The 17,056-nt window shown below is 36.6% G+C and overlaps 1 protein-coding gene across 4 annotated transcripts in view; it reads right to left on the bottom strand.

The window, feature by feature from the left end:
* LOC150105417 (sugar transporter SWEET1-like) overlaps positions 1-16,731 on the bottom strand; it is a 161,261-nt gene extending 144,530 nt beyond the window's left edge. For 3 of the 4 annotated variants that reach the window (XM_090394790.1, XM_090394792.1, XM_090394793.1), the window contains exon 1: positions 16,456-16,731. In XM_090394790.1, coding sequence (XP_090250916.1) covers positions 16,456-16,523 — 68 coding nt within the window. In that variant the 5' untranslated portion in view covers positions 16,524-16,731. The remainder of the gene's footprint in view (positions 1-16,455) is intronic. The other variant, XM_090394791.1, reaches the window with a different exon arrangement.
* Between the last annotated feature and the right edge of the window lie 325 nt (positions 16,732-17,056).

Below are 17,056 nucleotides of genomic sequence, written 5' to 3'. Positions count from 1 at the left end.
TGGGAAATAACATTATCCAGCAAACTGTAGGCAAAGCACAATGTTTTAGTCGGTATTCTCTCGCGCTGGATGAATCAAATGATGTTTGTAATACCTCGCAACTCGAAGTATTTTTACGTGGCATTGACGATGAACTTAATATCACACCGGAATTAGCGTCACTTCGCAGCATGCATGGTACTACAACAGGAGAAGATATCTTCAAAGAAATTCAAAAAACACTAACACAATATAATTTGGACTGGAATCGTCTGCAGTGCGTGACAGTTGATGGAGGAAAAAACATGTCTGGTATAAAAATGGGATTGGTTGGGCAAATCACAAAAGCGTGTGAGGATGCAGAAATATCAAAACCAATGTTTCTTCACTGTGTTATCCACCAACAATCACTTTGTGGAAAATACGTTGATATGAGCTGTGTCTTGAAACCTGTTATTTCTATGGTAAATTTCATTCGCTCTCATGCACTTAATCATCGCCAGTTTAGGTCTTTTCTCGAGGAATGTGATTCTGAGTATGTTGAATTGACATATTATACTGCAGTTCGCTGTGGAAAGGTTCTTTCACGCTTCTTTCATCTCAGGAATGAAATTGATATATTTCTTACCGAGAAATACCGTTACGAACCACTTTTATCAGATACCGAGTGAGTTTGGAAATTGGCATTTTTTGCAGATCTGGTGAACCACATGAACAATTTGAATTTAAAGTTGCAGGGTGAAAATAACTTAATTTGTGATTTATTATCTCATATCAAGGCACTCAGAGCAAAGTTGATACTTCTGGGAGGCCAGGTGAAAAATTGTAACTTTGCTCATATGCCATACTGTACAGAATTGCATAAAAAGGGTGAAGCAGAATTTCCTTTCTCGTTCGCAAATTTAGTTATTTCAGATCTTAAACAACAATTTCAGAAGCGATTTGCTGATTTGGACGCCAATGCTAGGGAAATAAGATTGTTTCAAAATCCGTTGACTTGTTACTGATGTCCCAAGTCAACTTCAAATGGAAATTATTGAACTTCAGGCAAATGAACATATTAAAGATAAATACAAGGAAGAAATCTTGATCGATTTTTATAAATTTTTGAACTCTGAGCAGTTCCCAAATTTGAAGAAATTTGCTTGTAAATTTATCTCTATTTTTTGGGACAACGTATCTTTGCGAACAAACTTTTTCCCCGAATGAAATATATCAAGTCAAAATACAGGGTAAATTTATCTGATGAACATTTGAAATCGCTACTTGTAATTAGCACTTAAAAATTTGAACCTGAGTTTAATAAGATTTTAAAAATACAAACACGGTTACATCATTCACATTAATGATTTTATTATAATTTGTGATAAAAATATGAGAATTTGCTGATAGTGTTCGTTGTCATTAATATACGATAATTTAATCTCACATACTCTGTAATCAGTTTTTATCTGCTTTCAATAAAACTCATATATCTAGTTCTAGAGTTTTTTATTACTACGGCCCGCTGAACAGTGCTGAAGTACCCAATGTGGCCCTCATGGCGAAAAGTTTGGAGACCACTGTTCTAGACCTATCCAAAGCATTTGACAAAATTTGGTATTTCGGACTCCTACATAAACTTATCTCAGCCGGTATCTCACTAAAAATAGTTCATCTAATCAGTTCATATCTTCAGAATAGATCAATACAAGTCAAAATCAATGGTTCTACCCAGTGGTGTAGCCAGAGCTACTGTCATCTGGGGCGGTCCATGAGTTTGCCGCCTCTCGCAATACACACCAAAAATACTACAATACTAAAAAAAGTCAAAACGACGCATAGGGAAATAAATTAAAACGCTATGTTTATTTCTGAAGTAAAACTTTAATTTCCACATTCTAAAATGTTATATTTCTTGCTTGCTGGTAGCAAAATCATCGATGACATTGGCAACGTCTATTTCATAGTAATGTAGGTAATTCTTAATTAATTTGATTTAGAAAAACTCCTCTCAACTAGCAACACTGCAATTATGAGGAAAATTTGCAGCACTATTACAATATTTGAAACTGAGTTTTCGAGACTGTATTTTAGAATTAACTGCAAAAGTTCAAAAAGATTCAAAGTGCCGCCCGGGACGGACCGCCCCCCCCCCCTCTAGCTACGCCACTGGTTCTACCTCATCCCAGTACCATATCTTCACTGGAGTGCCACAGGGATCCCTACTAGCTCCATCTGTTTTCTATATACATGTCTGACATTCCGTACAATCAAATGTCCTCCATCATGTATGTGGACAATACAGCAATACTAACCAGATCTCTCCGACCACATTTCATTACCAGAAAGTTTCAAGAAAAACTTTATAAAGTTGGAGGGTTGGTTCTCCAAATAGAGATTGGAAGTCAACCCCCCAAAAAGCTCAGCCATTCTTTTCTCGAAAAGGCTAATATCTCCTGCAGGAGATGTATTATTATTCAATACTAAAATTCCCTGGCAGACAGAAACAAAATACCTGAGTGTAATTCTCGACAAAAAAAGCTAACTTTCAACCAACACAATAAATCTGCGTGCGCAAAGGCATCTAAATCCATCGCTCAGATCTATCCGCTAATTAATAGAAATAGCAAGCTAAGTAACAGAATTAAATTGTAGCTATACCAGATGACGATTCGTCCTATCATCACCTACGCCTCTACAGCTTGGAGCCACACCTCTAATACTAACATTATCAAAATACGAGTACAGAATAAGTGCTCAAGAATGATTCTGAACGCCCCATGGTATGTTAGAAACAATCAACTTCATAGACATACAAATATTCCCTATATTTTCTCTTTCCTACAATCTTTAGCATCTAAGTTCTTCCTAAAGACGTCTATACACCCCCAACGATTTAGTTTAGCAAGCTGCAGCATACGAGGCAACGGACATATTCAAATATAAAATACCAAAAGTCACTTTAACTTCCTGTAGCGATGCATAATCTCCATGCCCAATCAGGGCGAGCAAACTGCTCATAAATTTTACCCTCACTGTAACCACAACAGATAGCGTGGAATATGAAAAGTATCTTGCCTCACCCCTAAAGACATAAATGTCAATTACCTCTGGGTCTGGCTCCCAGTGACGAGACCTCAATAAACTAGTCTGGGAAGTGACCCTTTGCATAATGCATAGCATTATATATACCCATAAGGATATGGGCTTTGCATTATGGGATATTGAGGTAAGTAATGTGAAGTTATAAGCTTCTATATACAAGTTGCCCCAGTCCTGAAAATAGTTCAGGACTGGGGCAAACTTGTATATAGAAGTTGAATTATTTTGGATATACACTTGGAATATACACTTGGATAAAGGATTAAACCAAGCATATAATTTCTTGGTACCTTTAATTTAAAACTCATTTGCAGTTGAAAGAGACCAGAAAAAAGTAAATTAAAGATACCAAAAAATTATATACTTGGTTTAATCCTTTATTCAAGTGTAAGCAAAAAAGTTTGCACCTGAACTATTTTCAGGACTTTGGCAACTCGTATAAAAAAGGTATCTATCCACTGTTCCACCATTCATGACCTTAACAACAGTGGCGGCTCATGGCTTGAAATCATGGGGGGGGGGGGGGGCTGCAACCTTCGAAATATACATACCCACTTAAGAACAGTGTATACGTGTTTGGATAAAATATCAAAATTATGGTAAAATTTTTTTAAAAAATTAAACATGAAAAAATATTGCTGATTACTGATAAAATTATAATGTTTGGTATAATTCAAAATTAGTTAAGAATAAAATCCATTCCTTAGATTGTAATTAAAGAATGGATTTACAATTTTTTGACATTACAATTTAATCCTTTAATTGTAATGTCCAAATATTTAAAGAGATGGAGTAAACATGACTGGTGCAAACTGCATATAAGCAACAGTGGAACTGCACAACGGACAGTGCCACATTATGCTAATAGCTCGCATCTCACTATGACGTGCACATGCTTGCACACATAGCAATATGACACTGTGGTGCTAGTATCCTTTGCCCTCCTAAGTGCCACAAGATGGATTTTTATTATTTTTTATACAAAATAAGAGAATTGTATAGGATTGTTGATGATAAAATTAAATATTACAAGCAAATATAAATAAATTAATAAATATATTTATATATCAAGAAAAATTGGGAAGGCTGCAGTTTCGTAGTGCCTATGCACGAGCCGTCTGTGCTTAACAATAAATAATATGCACCACTAGCACCCAGTCATTCAGTCCACCATAAGGTTAGCACTTTGTGCATTGATTGACATCCCACATCAAAGAATGCAAACCCTGAATTCCCCGCTGTTTGAAATGCGTTGACTCAAAACTTCCTCACCAAATTATGTTGCATTCATTTGCTTCTGTCTCTATTGCTCTCCAAATTCTGAAAACCATTCTGAAATTTGGACCTGTCTGACTGTCTCGCTCTCTCTCTCTAAGCTCTATTTTCTACAGCCAAAATAACCAACTAGCAAGGTCATCAGGTCATCCTTGACAACTTCAACATCTATAAATCAAACCAAATTCCCTTCTCCTGATCAAGAGGACAGTGATGCCAAAGTGTCTGATACCATTAGCATTCAGTCCACCATAAGGTTAGCACTTTGTGCATTGATTGACATCCCACATCAAAGAATGCAAACCCTGAATTCCCCGCTGTTTGAAATGCGTTGACTCAAAACTTCCTCACCAAATTATGTTGCATTCATTTGCTTCTGTCTCTATTGCTCTCCAAATTCTGAAAACCATTCTGAAATTTGGACCTGTCTGACTGTCTCGCTCTCTCTCTCTAAGCTCTATTTTCTACAGCCAAAATAACCAACTAGCAAGGTCATCAGGTCATCCTTGACAACTTCAACATCTATAAATCAAACCAAATTCCCTTCTCCTGATCAAGAGGACAGTGATGCCAAAGTGTCTGATACCATTAGCAACAATCCAACTGTCCATCTACCCACCAGAATACTAGATAACTCTCACCTTCCTGCCAATCTGTAGGCTCTTTCATGACAAGCCTCGCCTATTCCTATATATGCAAGTTACTAACATTAGAGGTCTTGACACTAATATCAATGATGTATACCACAACCTACAGACATTTAAACCTGATATCTTATTCATAACTGAACTGCAACTGGAGTCCACTGCAAAGCCTCAACTCAACTTTCCTCATTACATCATCCATGATACCTTTTGTATGATGGGCAAGACTTGCATTTGTCTGATATCCCATGCTGAAGGTTACTAGCCCTTGAATCCCCTTCCAGGATCTCATTACCCAACTTTTTTGCCTTCATTTACTGCCTCTTCTCCTAGCTCCTCCAACTTCACTACCTATTTGACTATCTCTGAAATTCAATCATATAGTTTAATTATCCAAACAGTGCAAACATTATAGGTTTTGCACTATCATCTGAGGATGATGTAAAAATAAAATTTACCATGAACTGGTTTCTCTTAATTAATTTCAACTTTCTGTTTGTTTATTACACAAAGGTTTAAAGAAATTTAAAGGTTTGATTAGAATGAGTGATTTTCTATTTCTCAATGTTCACGTTGTTCTTGGTTTCCTTCTTATTGTTTCAATGTTGTAACATATTGCTTTTGTTACACTTATACTTCTTCCATAGGCATTTCGTGGATGATGTTTTACTGAATTCATTGACACCATTCTTTCACTATCCCTCAAGTCCATAAACACATGAGCAGCTGCTGATCAACATCCATTCACTGTCCAGCTTCAAATACAAAATCAGCTTGTTGGAAGTTTTTTCACTTGGTTATACTATAAATTAAAGATACCAAGAAATTATATACTTGGTTTAATCATTAATCCAAATGTAAGCAAACAAAGTTTGCACCTGAAGTATATTCAGGACTGATGCAACTCGTATAAGGAAGATTAGACTTCACATCACTTGCCTTAGTATCCCATAATGCAAAGCACATATCCTTGCAGACATCTATAATGCTATGCATTATGGGAAGGATCACTATCCAGACTGGTTTCGACCTTTATTATTATTATTAGACACCTCCAAGTCCAAAGACTCATCGAGGGAGAGTGTGCCAACAGCATCGAACCCCTTCCAACTATTAACCACGCTCAAACTTCCTTAACTTTTTGCGAGCCATTAGTAGCAGAGGCTCTACCAATCGACCAACCTTTTCTGGCATATACAACTTTCTCTAATCCAGAGTAATTTAATAATAAGGTGTGACACCTTATTATTAAATTTTTGGCAACTCATATATGAAAATATGACTTCTGCATCACTTCAACCTTAGTATCACCCTTTGGGTCTGGCTCCCACTGAAGAGACCTCAATAAATGTCGAAAGTGGTCTGGGTAGTGACCCTTCCCATAATGCATAGCATTATACATATCCACAAGGAGATATGCTTTGCATTATGGGATACTAAGGCAAGTGATGTGAAGTCTTAGCTTCCTTATACGAGTTGCCCCAGTCCTGGAAATACTTCAGGTGCAAACTTTGTTTGCTTACACTTGGATAAAGGATTAAACCAAGTACATAATTTCTTGGTATCTTTAATTTACAAAATCGGCTTCTCATCATCATCTTCTTTTCATCTCATCATTCTGAAGAACAAACTTCAGTTGTTCAGAAAGCATTCCTTCTTGACCACCTGTCCACACATGGCACTGATGTGCTAGAGATTTTGTAAACTTGTGTGTGCATGGGATTCATATAAACTAAAATCAGATGGTGACTGACACCACTATTTTGCAGATATTGAATTTTATCTGGCTAATCTTTTGTGATAACCATGAAATGTATTTATTAATCACACACAATCTTGTAAGTTATTAAAATTGGAGATAGAAATGCAATGTGGTGGGAAAAAACAGCAATATAATCCTATACGGTAGTGTAAAATTCTACAGAGGTTTTCAGATATTTTATAATAGAAATTATGTAGTAATTGGATAAATATTTTATTTTATTGTAAAATACATTAATTAAGTCCCATTGAAAGTATATGTAAACCAAAAGAGAGGGGGATTAACCGAGATTAGTATGATGAGTAAGCAAAAACAAATGTTCGCAAAGTCTTGCGAATAGTAAATAAGCGTCCAAGATCCCGAAGGGAGAGGGGGCGAAGTGATGTCATCTTGCCGACGGATAATCCTGGATACTGTAGCATTGGAACAAAGGATGGGAAAAGATACTTAAAAGGACAAAGACGGGACAACAGCACTTTTGGCTCTTAGTTTTTCCCTACTTTTGAGGACCCAGTTCCAGGTGTGCAGAAACAAGGATGTAATCAGGGGAGCTCCTGCTAGGATGTATGGATGTGCCAGGAGAATGCAACTACCCGCAGACATAACGGAGATTTTGGCAGATCTTTCCCAGTAACCTGATGAGGAATTGTAGCGGCAGTGTCAACGGGAAATTACCCGGACTGTAACGGACAGTCTCCATAGCAGGAACCACCATATGTCCAAGCGACATTTGTAACTAAGGATGAAGATGAAGAGTCAAACCATCCATATTGAAGCTTATTCAATTGACTGGACTGACAATGTAAAAGAGTACGTAAGTGAGCTCATTTTGTTAATGTTTAAGAAAAGTACAATCAGAATTAGTATGTGTAATGAAAGTGCTTTCGGAAAAGTGTTAGTGAAATGTTAGACCTCATGATATGGTTATGCAATAGGTGAATTGATTGTATAATTGTATATATAACTGAGGTACTTAGTTGTAACTCAAGGGACAGCTGCCCGTTTACTGTAGATAGTTTAGCACTGTGGTGAACCTTGCCTGATCAATTGCCAATGCACTATCTCAAAAAAAAAAAAAAAGAAAGAAAAAAAAAAAAAAGGAAAATTTAGCAAAACCTATGTGACAATTAGATACAGATCTGCCGCAATTAACTTCATGTATATCAACTTGCCTGTGTTCCTTCCCTAAATTCTCAGACTATATAAAAATCAATTAGACGTAAAATTAAATAAATTTTTCTGATTGAGAAGTGTAAGAAATTAGATGACCTGTTTTCGTAGATTGACTAAAAGCCAAGGTCTGTTTACTTTGCAGTAGGAACAAAGGATAAGATTATGAAGGATTATCTGAGAGAGATATTTGTTAAATAGATTAGGGTTGTATTAAGAATAAAACAGAACTAAGTTAAGTAAGGCATAAGGAGTAGTCGCACATATAAGATTAACAAGGCACAGTTGAGCCTGAAATAAAATTAATGCATTCCACAAAATTAAAGAATTCTGCAAACACAAAATAAATAAATAAAGAATACAAAAAATATTACAGTAACTTTTTTAATGTGGCTCCCATCCATGAAAAGTTTTTGTGAGCCATAAGAGCCAATTCAGAGAACTGAATTGAGAAAAGGCTATGATTGTGAATGCATCAATGAAAAGATTGTATAGGAGAAATGGTGTATGCAGTTTATATCTGTATGGAGGGAATATGATGGACATGACTTGTATATGCCTGACATTGTATTTGGATGGTTTTAGAGTTGGATATTTGGAGAAAGTTCAGTAAGAAGTTTGAGTAGCAGAAGTAGAGAAACTAGGAATGTCAGAGGAATGCAGTCAAGCATAATGTCTAGCTAAGCATTTGCTAAGATAAATGAGTGCAGAAATGATCATGGAATACCAAGTACATTTTACAAGGTTTCAAGTCTGAATGATTTGATAATATAAAGGACTTTGTGCATGCTTCCCGGGAGTTGGATATGTGGTGGGTGAGAGAAGGGGGAGTGCATATATATGTGCAAAATGTAGACAGTGGGAGGAAATTAATGAATTGAATATGTCGATAACCGACCTAGTTGCTTCAGGGATGCGAAATGAATGTCGGGAGATGAGTAGTGTGATAGGAGAGAATGACGAATGGGAGATGAATAGTGTGATAGGAGAGAATGACAAACAGGAGACAAGTAGTGTGATAGGAGAGAATGATGAGCGAAGTATGAATGAGAAAATAAGAGTCAAGAGTGTGGAGGGCTTGAATCACTGTGAAGCTTACGGAGATGGTTTTGATTGGGTAAAAGAATGGTGAGTAAGAGCTTTCTACTAACTTGCAGAAAGGGATAGATGAGCTGAAAGAGGAGGTGGAATATCTTGTGAACGATATGAGAAGTATGAAAGATGAGATTAGGAAATGGAAGAGATGTATGCAAGGCAAACAAAGTAGGAGTGAGAGAAAGTTTTGAGAATGATAGAAGAGGAGAGAATAGAAGAAGTAGGAGAGAGGGAATGAGAGAGAGAGGTTTGGGAATGATAGAAGAGGAGAGTAGAGAAGCAGTAGGAGAGAGAGAATGAGAGAGGGGTTCGGGAATGATAGAATAGGAGAGTATAGAAACAGCAGACGACAGGGGATGAGAGAGAGGTATGGGAAGAAGAGCGAATGGGAACAGTAGAAGAGAGGAAATGAGAAAGAGAGTTATGGAAATGATGGAAGAGAAGAGAATAGGATAAGTGGAAGAGAGAGAGAGAATGAGAGACAGTTATGGAAATGATAGAAGAGGAGAGAATGGAAAACAGTAGGAGAGAGGGAATGGTAAGAGGTGTAATGTACGGTGATTCAATGATCTGTGGATGCATGAGGAGTGTTTGCCTGGAGGAGCAATAGAAAGTGTGGATGGCAATTAAGAGGGGTGAAAGGGCAGATGAGATGATTATGATGGTAGGAACAAATGATTTGAGAGGTAATGTAAATTGGGCAGCGAGAGATATGAAATTCTTGCTTGAGGTAGTACGAAAGAAGATGCAGAGAGGAAAGATGGTATGCGTGTTGCCTAGGTATGATTGTGACGAGCTGAGCAGAAGAGCAGTCATACTGAATAACATAATAGCTAGAATGTGTCAGAAGAGAGGATTGGAATATGTGGATGCTTGGATAGCATTTGAGGACAGAGAGGAATTGTATGCGAGAGGCCACTTGCATTTGAATGAGGAAGGACATAGGCATCTGGAGAGATTGCTGTTCTGAACGAGTCAGTGTGTCAATGCAGGGAAACTAGAATGCCCAATGTGGATGGTAGCAAGGGTGGACTCTTGTGGGAAAGGGTACTTGGGAGAAGAGAGACAACATCAGGTAGCGTTGAGCCCAGTGGGGGTCTAGAGGGGATAATGCTGGGTATAGAAATAGTGGCATTTTTATGCTTTATAATAATGCCAGGAGTTATGAGATATGAGATATGAGTGGCTCTGCTCGGTGGTGGGGTGAGCCTGCCACAGTGTAGAGTCAACCGGTTCTGAGAATTCTTCTCAGTGGCAGAGCTAGCCTGTTACTGAGGGGAACAACACTGACTTTTTGGAGTTTGATCTGTACATGAACATTCAATAAAGGTCGAAACCAGTCTGGGTATTGGCCCTTCCCTTAATGCATAGCATTATACATGTCTGCAAGGAGATGTCTTTTGCATTATGGGAGATACTAAGACAAGCAGTGAAGAGAGTTTGATCCATTAGTTTGGCAGACCAAAGGAAATCTTAAGGCATTTTTCACAATGTAACAAGAAAGGGAAGAATAATTATGGAAGGATAACTTTAATAATTACCAGTGACAGGATAGTGCTCAAAACAGAAGAAACAGTTGAGTTACTGTGTGAGTGATCATTTTGCAAGGATGTATCATCCAGGTGAGATAACACAGTTGATGTGACAGACTGATATGAGAACTAAGGTAGATGAACTAGAGGTACTCAACACATTGAGAAATATCAATATGAATATAGTAGTGGGTTTTGTTGGCATGTCAGTCTGTGTATTATGAGAATGTACAAGAGAACTAGTGCCAATGACAAAAGCTGTTTTTAATTTAAATCTCTGACAAGGCTTGAAGAGCATGAAAAGAGACAAGATAGTTTCATTGCCTAAAACAGGCTCCAAGATGCAAGTAACAATTTACAGACCAATTACTATCTCACAAGTAGTCACTAAGGCATTGCAAAAGTTGCTTAACAATAGATTTCAGGAATAGGTGGATATAAAGTGAGTAGCACCACTTTCTAAGTGGTGCTGCTCACCTTATGAGTGAACCTTATATCTTATGAGATATAAGCTCACCTTATATCCACCTTAATAATTTACCTCCTGTCTTAATAATTTATTCATATTTTATTATTATTATTTTCCTGACCCCCATGGAGTCACAAGACTCATCACAGGAAGTCAACACAAAGTCTATCATACCACTCCTTAAAATCATCCACAGTTTGCACATTCATCACCTTCTCAGGCAATGCATTCCATACTCATACTACTCTCCATGCAAAAAACTTACTTCTTACCCTTTTACTCACCATTTCTTTTTGCAACTTCCAGGGATGGCCTCTTTTCATTATTCCTTTCCTCTTGTCATTATTCCTTTCCCTCAGTGTTAATATGATAACTCTTCAACAGCTTAAATGTCCAATCATATTCCCTTCCCCCCCGTTTGCCTTCTATCCACCAAACTCTGCATGTCCTCAGTCTATTTTAACAATCAACGTTGTACAGTCCTGACATAATTTTTGTTATCCATCTCTGCACCCTCTCCAAGATTACTCCACCCCCTTCAAATCCCAGATCTGAGCACAGAAATCCAGATGTGGTCTGATCAAAGCTTTATACAATGGGACCAGCAAAATTTTATCTCTCATGGTCAATGTTTTCCTTGACATTGCTACAATTCTCTGAAATGTCTCCACAACCTTTGCAATATGTCCCCAAAAGCTTTAAATCTCTATTCACAATCACCCCAAATCATCCCAGGATCCCTTGCTTCCTGCACTTCTTCCAGTATAACTCCAATAAGTGAGTATGAAGCATTCCTTCAGTGGATCCCAAATTTTAAAACCATACTTTTAGTTGCATTAAACTGAATCCTATGCCTTTGCCCACCCTTCCAGCTTATTCAAATCCTCTTGAAGAACCAAAACATCAGGACTATTACTAATAACTCTCCCAAGCTTCAGATCGTCATCTGCAAACAACTGAACATCTTGTAGTCCTGCAACAATATCACTGACATAAAAGTTGAACAGCACTGGTCCCAGGACTGAACCCTGTGGAACTCCACTTGTAACCTTCCTACTCTCTGATATTGCTCCTCCCATATACAACTCTAATGTCTATCAGAGAGACAATCACCAATCTGATCCACTGACCTGATATCCAAATCCATACGATGCAACTTAAAAACTCAACTTGTCATGTAGCACCCTGTCAAATGCCTTGAAAAAATCCAAAAAATGACAGTGTATGCCTTACCTTCATCCAATGCTCTTGTTACTTTATTGTAAAAGGTAACCAATTACTAAAACAAGACTATCCTTTAACAAATCCATGCTGGCCTGCACAAAAAATATTACCCTCATCTGCCCAAGTCTGTATATGTGTTCTTATAAATTTCTCCAAAATCATAACTACAGAAGAAATAAAAACAGGCCTATAGTTTGATATCTCCATTCTACCACTACTCTTATGCAATGGTACTATAAATAAAAGATACCAAGAAATTATATACTTGGTTTAATCCTTTATCCAAGTGTAAGCAAACAAAGTATGTGCCTGAAATATTTTTAGGTCTATGAAAATATGACTGCTGCATTACTTCAACCTTAGTATCCCTCTGGGTCTGGCTTCCACTGAAGAGACCTCAATAAAAACTTTTTATTAACCATAATAAAATAATAGCCATAATAAGTGTTAGTACCCACAGAATATGATAGTAATACTTGAATTTTATTATGTAACATTTGTACTGTGCATTGAATTGTATTGTGAAATATTGTCATAATTATACAAGTTGAATAGTATAATATGTATAATTTGTAAATGTGATGTGAATAATAAACATTAATAATAATAATAAAGGTTGAAACGGTCTGGATCCTTTCCAATAATGCACAGCATTATACATTCCGCAAGGAGATGTGCTTTGCATTATGGGATACTAAGGCAAGTGATGTGAATAACTTCCTTATACGAGCTTCCCCTGTCCTGAAAATACTTCAGGCACAAACTTTGTTTGCTTACACTTGGATAAAGGATTAAACCAAGTATAATTCCTTGGTATCTAATTTATAGTATAACCAAGTGAAAAAACTTCCATCAATGGTACTATCTTACCCTCCATCCACTCTCCAGGAACCTGGTCATTACAAGACTTTAATTAAACAGTCAAGTTTAGGCACATTTCCTTAAAACACATGGTGAAATTCCATCTAGTCCCCCTGCCTTATTGACATTTTGTGTACTCAGTATTCATCCTCTTTATTCACTTCTAACACTTCTACTCATTATCCTTCTAACAGAATAAAAGCTGAATTGGATAAGGGAAGTGGATACGATGATGATGCTGGACATTTAACAAAATACCCTGAAAAAAATTATCACATAAATTGGAGCAAATGGAAACATATGAAGCTGTTGGCATACATGGTAGTGGCAGGATGACAGGCAGACACACCAGAGAGTAGTATATGATGGAGTGGAATCCCAGAGAATGAGGGTGACTAATGGACTGTCTTAAAGCTTTATACTACAGCAACTACTGTTTAATTTGTATATTAATGATCAGGGCATGATTTCAGTTCAGATGTATTCAGCTATTTGTCAATGATGCAAAATTATGGGAGGTGCAAATAGATAACGGTGATACAGAGATTCTGGAGGATGATCTATATTAACTGGCAGTGTGGGTGAGGTAATGGATATCAGTTCAATGTAAAGCATGTGGGTTGCAAATTCTCCAAGATATCAGTTCAATGTAGCAAAGAGTAAGGTTATGCACTTTGAGATGACATTATTATATACTGTGTATTACATTGATGGAAATGAATTGCAGGAAACTGATGACACTAGGAATTTGTGATGGTAGACAGAGAACATACTGCAAAAAGTTCTTTAAACAACTCAAAGGATTACTTTGATGTTGAAGTGCGTGCACGCACACACACACACACAGAAGAATTAATATTCCTCTTAATAAGGCAGCGATATGGCTGCACCTTGACTACCATGGAATGGAGACAAAAAAAAAAAAATGACTACCATGGAAATTTGATCATCTGGGTTTTTTGGAGGATGAGGTTGTGGTGGAGAGAATCCAGAGACAAGTGACCAAGATGATGAGATGGTTCTGGAATGCTCTTCATGAGTACAGATGTAAAGCATGTGGGTTGCAAATTAGATGATTGAATAGAATCTAGTTATAAAGTGGTTTTATAGGATTGATTCAAAAGAAATTTTTCAATACATGATAAGCAGGGAGAGAGCAAGGAGTCATCCCTGGAAGTTGTGTAAGAGTGTGGTTAGTAAGGTGCAACCCAATTTTTCTGCTTGGAGAGTGGTGAATGAGTGAAATAGATGGCCAAAGGTAGTTACGAATGTCCTGACAGTGAATGAGTTTAAGAAGTAAGACAGGTATTGTGTGAATAATGGTTGATGCAGGTCTCCTACAAATGAGTCTTCTGACTCCATGGAAATATGCATAATAATAACAATAATGATGTTGAAATATCAATCAGCAAATGAGGACTGGTGTTCAATGGATTAGAGAGCGGTCAGTTAGTATATGGGTGTAAGAATGGATTGATGAATATTTACCACACATGCCCACACACATTTATATATTTTCTAACATATATATGCTCCATGCTCAGAATTCCTATTATGAAAAGCAGTCGAAAGATTAAAGATATTTTTTGGTATATACCTTCAAAGGGATATGAGATATTATGATAATCTATAAGATGATCATAATTTTTGGCTAGTTCCTAATCAACAACTTTGAAACTGGTCAATTATTTGTTGTCTCAGACTTGCTTATATCTTACATCTTTTGAGGCACTTGTAACTGCTCTGTCTTTAAAGGGTTATATAAGATTGACACACACAAAAAAAATTTTCAATATGTGACAAGAAGTAGGGATGATCCTAGCAAGTTTTGTAAGGTGTGCAGGCTAATTTTTTTTATTTATTTTTTTTTTTTATTGAAGAGTAGTGAATGAGCAGAATGGATTGCTAGAGGTGCATGCTCTGACAGTGAATGAGTTTAAAAAGAGGTAAGGTGGGTATTGTGCGAATAATGATTAGTGTGGTCTTCCATAATGAGTCTTTCTTCTGACTCCATGAAGATATATTGTGCGAATAATGATTAGTGTGGTCTCCCATAATGAGTCTTTCTGCTGTCTCAATGAAGACATATTGTGCGAATAATGATTAGTGTGGTCTCCCATAATGAGTCTTTCTGCTGACTCAATGAAGACATATTGTGCGAATAATGATTAGTGTGGTCTCCCATAATGAGTCTTTCTGCTGACTCAATGAAGACATCTGTATAATATGTTACATACAAAAAATACTGTTGTTGTTGAAAGTTTTTTCCACTTGGTTATACTATAAATTAAAGATGCCAAGAAATTATAGTCTTGGTTTCATCCTTTATTCAAGTGCAAACAAATAAAGTTTGCATGTGAAGTAACTTCACAACTGGGCTACTTGTATACACAAACTGATGACTTCTCTTCAATTGCCTTAGTATCCCACAATGCAATGCACATAAGGACATCGGGCCTACTACCCAGACTAGTTTCAACCTTTATTGAGGTCTCATCAGTGGGAGCGACCAGGGAGTGATACCAAAGGTTGAAGTAATGCAGAAGTCATATTTCCATATATAACTAGTCAAAAGGTGTCACACCTCATTATTAAAATACTCTGGAATAGAGATGTCGAAAGTTTTATCCAATTGGTTATACTATAAATTAAGATGCCAAGAATATAATTTCTTCGCATCTTTAATTTACGGCTGATTATACATTTGCTATTATTAACAAGTTAATTGTTTAATAGCAGTTAAACTGCTCATGAACTAGTAACAAAGATATAAGAATAACATCTGCATGAATGAATGGTGAGTTTAAGGTTAATGTCTGCATAGAGTATTATGAAAAATGCCCGATTAGTAATTTCAAAAAAATGTCAGGCTGCACTGCAAAAACTTGAACTACAGAACTTGATAAACAAGAGGTGATGATTATTGACATTGACATGGAGTTTGGCGAGATTGGTTAAGAAGCTTAAAATAGGAACCAGTATTTCAGGATGTTATTTCTTTTGTGACAGGTGAATTTTTCAATTATCGACATCGATGTAGACTATTTCCTGTGTTAATATAAAACATTCGAAGAAAATACTTCAGTTTTGTGAAGTGATATTTTTCCAGCTATATCGTTTCTATGTCAGTGTCACACTTACTCGAATTCTCCAAGAATGCGACAAGTACATACACACGAAAGAAATATTATTGTATGGTGAATAAGCACACACATCTTCGTGACTACCTTAGAGCATGACAAAGTGTCACTGAATTTTTATTCTTAGACTTCCCACGAGTCCGATAACTCCATGGAAGTTATTATTATTTATTATTACGAGATACCTCAGGGTTGTTATAATAAATTAACATAAACTTACATTCCAGTTAAAAATAATCCCACAGTAAAGAATACTGCTGCATTGCTAACAACGGTTTTTAATTCCATATCCAAATCAAAACAATAAACTCAAGCTGCACCCAAGAAAAAAGGCACTAAAGGAACTGATGTTGCACTTTTTTATTTTATTTTATTTTATTTTAAAATTTTAGCCACGTGTGCAAGTTTGCCATCCATCATTTATAATACTTCAGTATTTCCCCGGAAACAAACAGACGTGCAAATTAGAAAGCAGGGTTTTTTAATACCTCCCACAATCAGCAAAAACCCGCACAACCAACACATAAAATAAATATTTTGATTTGCAGTAACCCATGAATGATGTTCTTAGCTTACGCATGTGTAGAGGAGTTCGATTACGTTAAAGATCAGGACATTTACAAGCATCTACAAACGAAGAAAAACTATTTACTGAAAAAGGGACACTCCTAAATGAAGACAGGCAAAAAAAAAAAAAAAAAAAAAAAAAAAAATAGCCGTAATGATAATAGTTTTTAAGAGGAGTAACATGGGAATTTCCCAGAAATAATACCTATATTTACTGAAAGTTTGAAACGGCATGTAATTGTCAGAAACAACAC

The sequence above is a fragment of the Typopeltis vanoorti genome, chromosome 6 (assembly GCF_054136105.1).
Source record: "Typopeltis vanoorti isolate ZY-2024b chromosome 6, IOZ_Tvanoo_1.0, whole genome shotgun sequence".
Lineage (NCBI taxonomy): Eukaryota > Metazoa > Arthropoda > Arachnida > Uropygi > Thelyphonidae > Typopeltis > Typopeltis vanoorti.
This window is presented reverse-complemented; position numbering and strand designations above follow the sequence as displayed.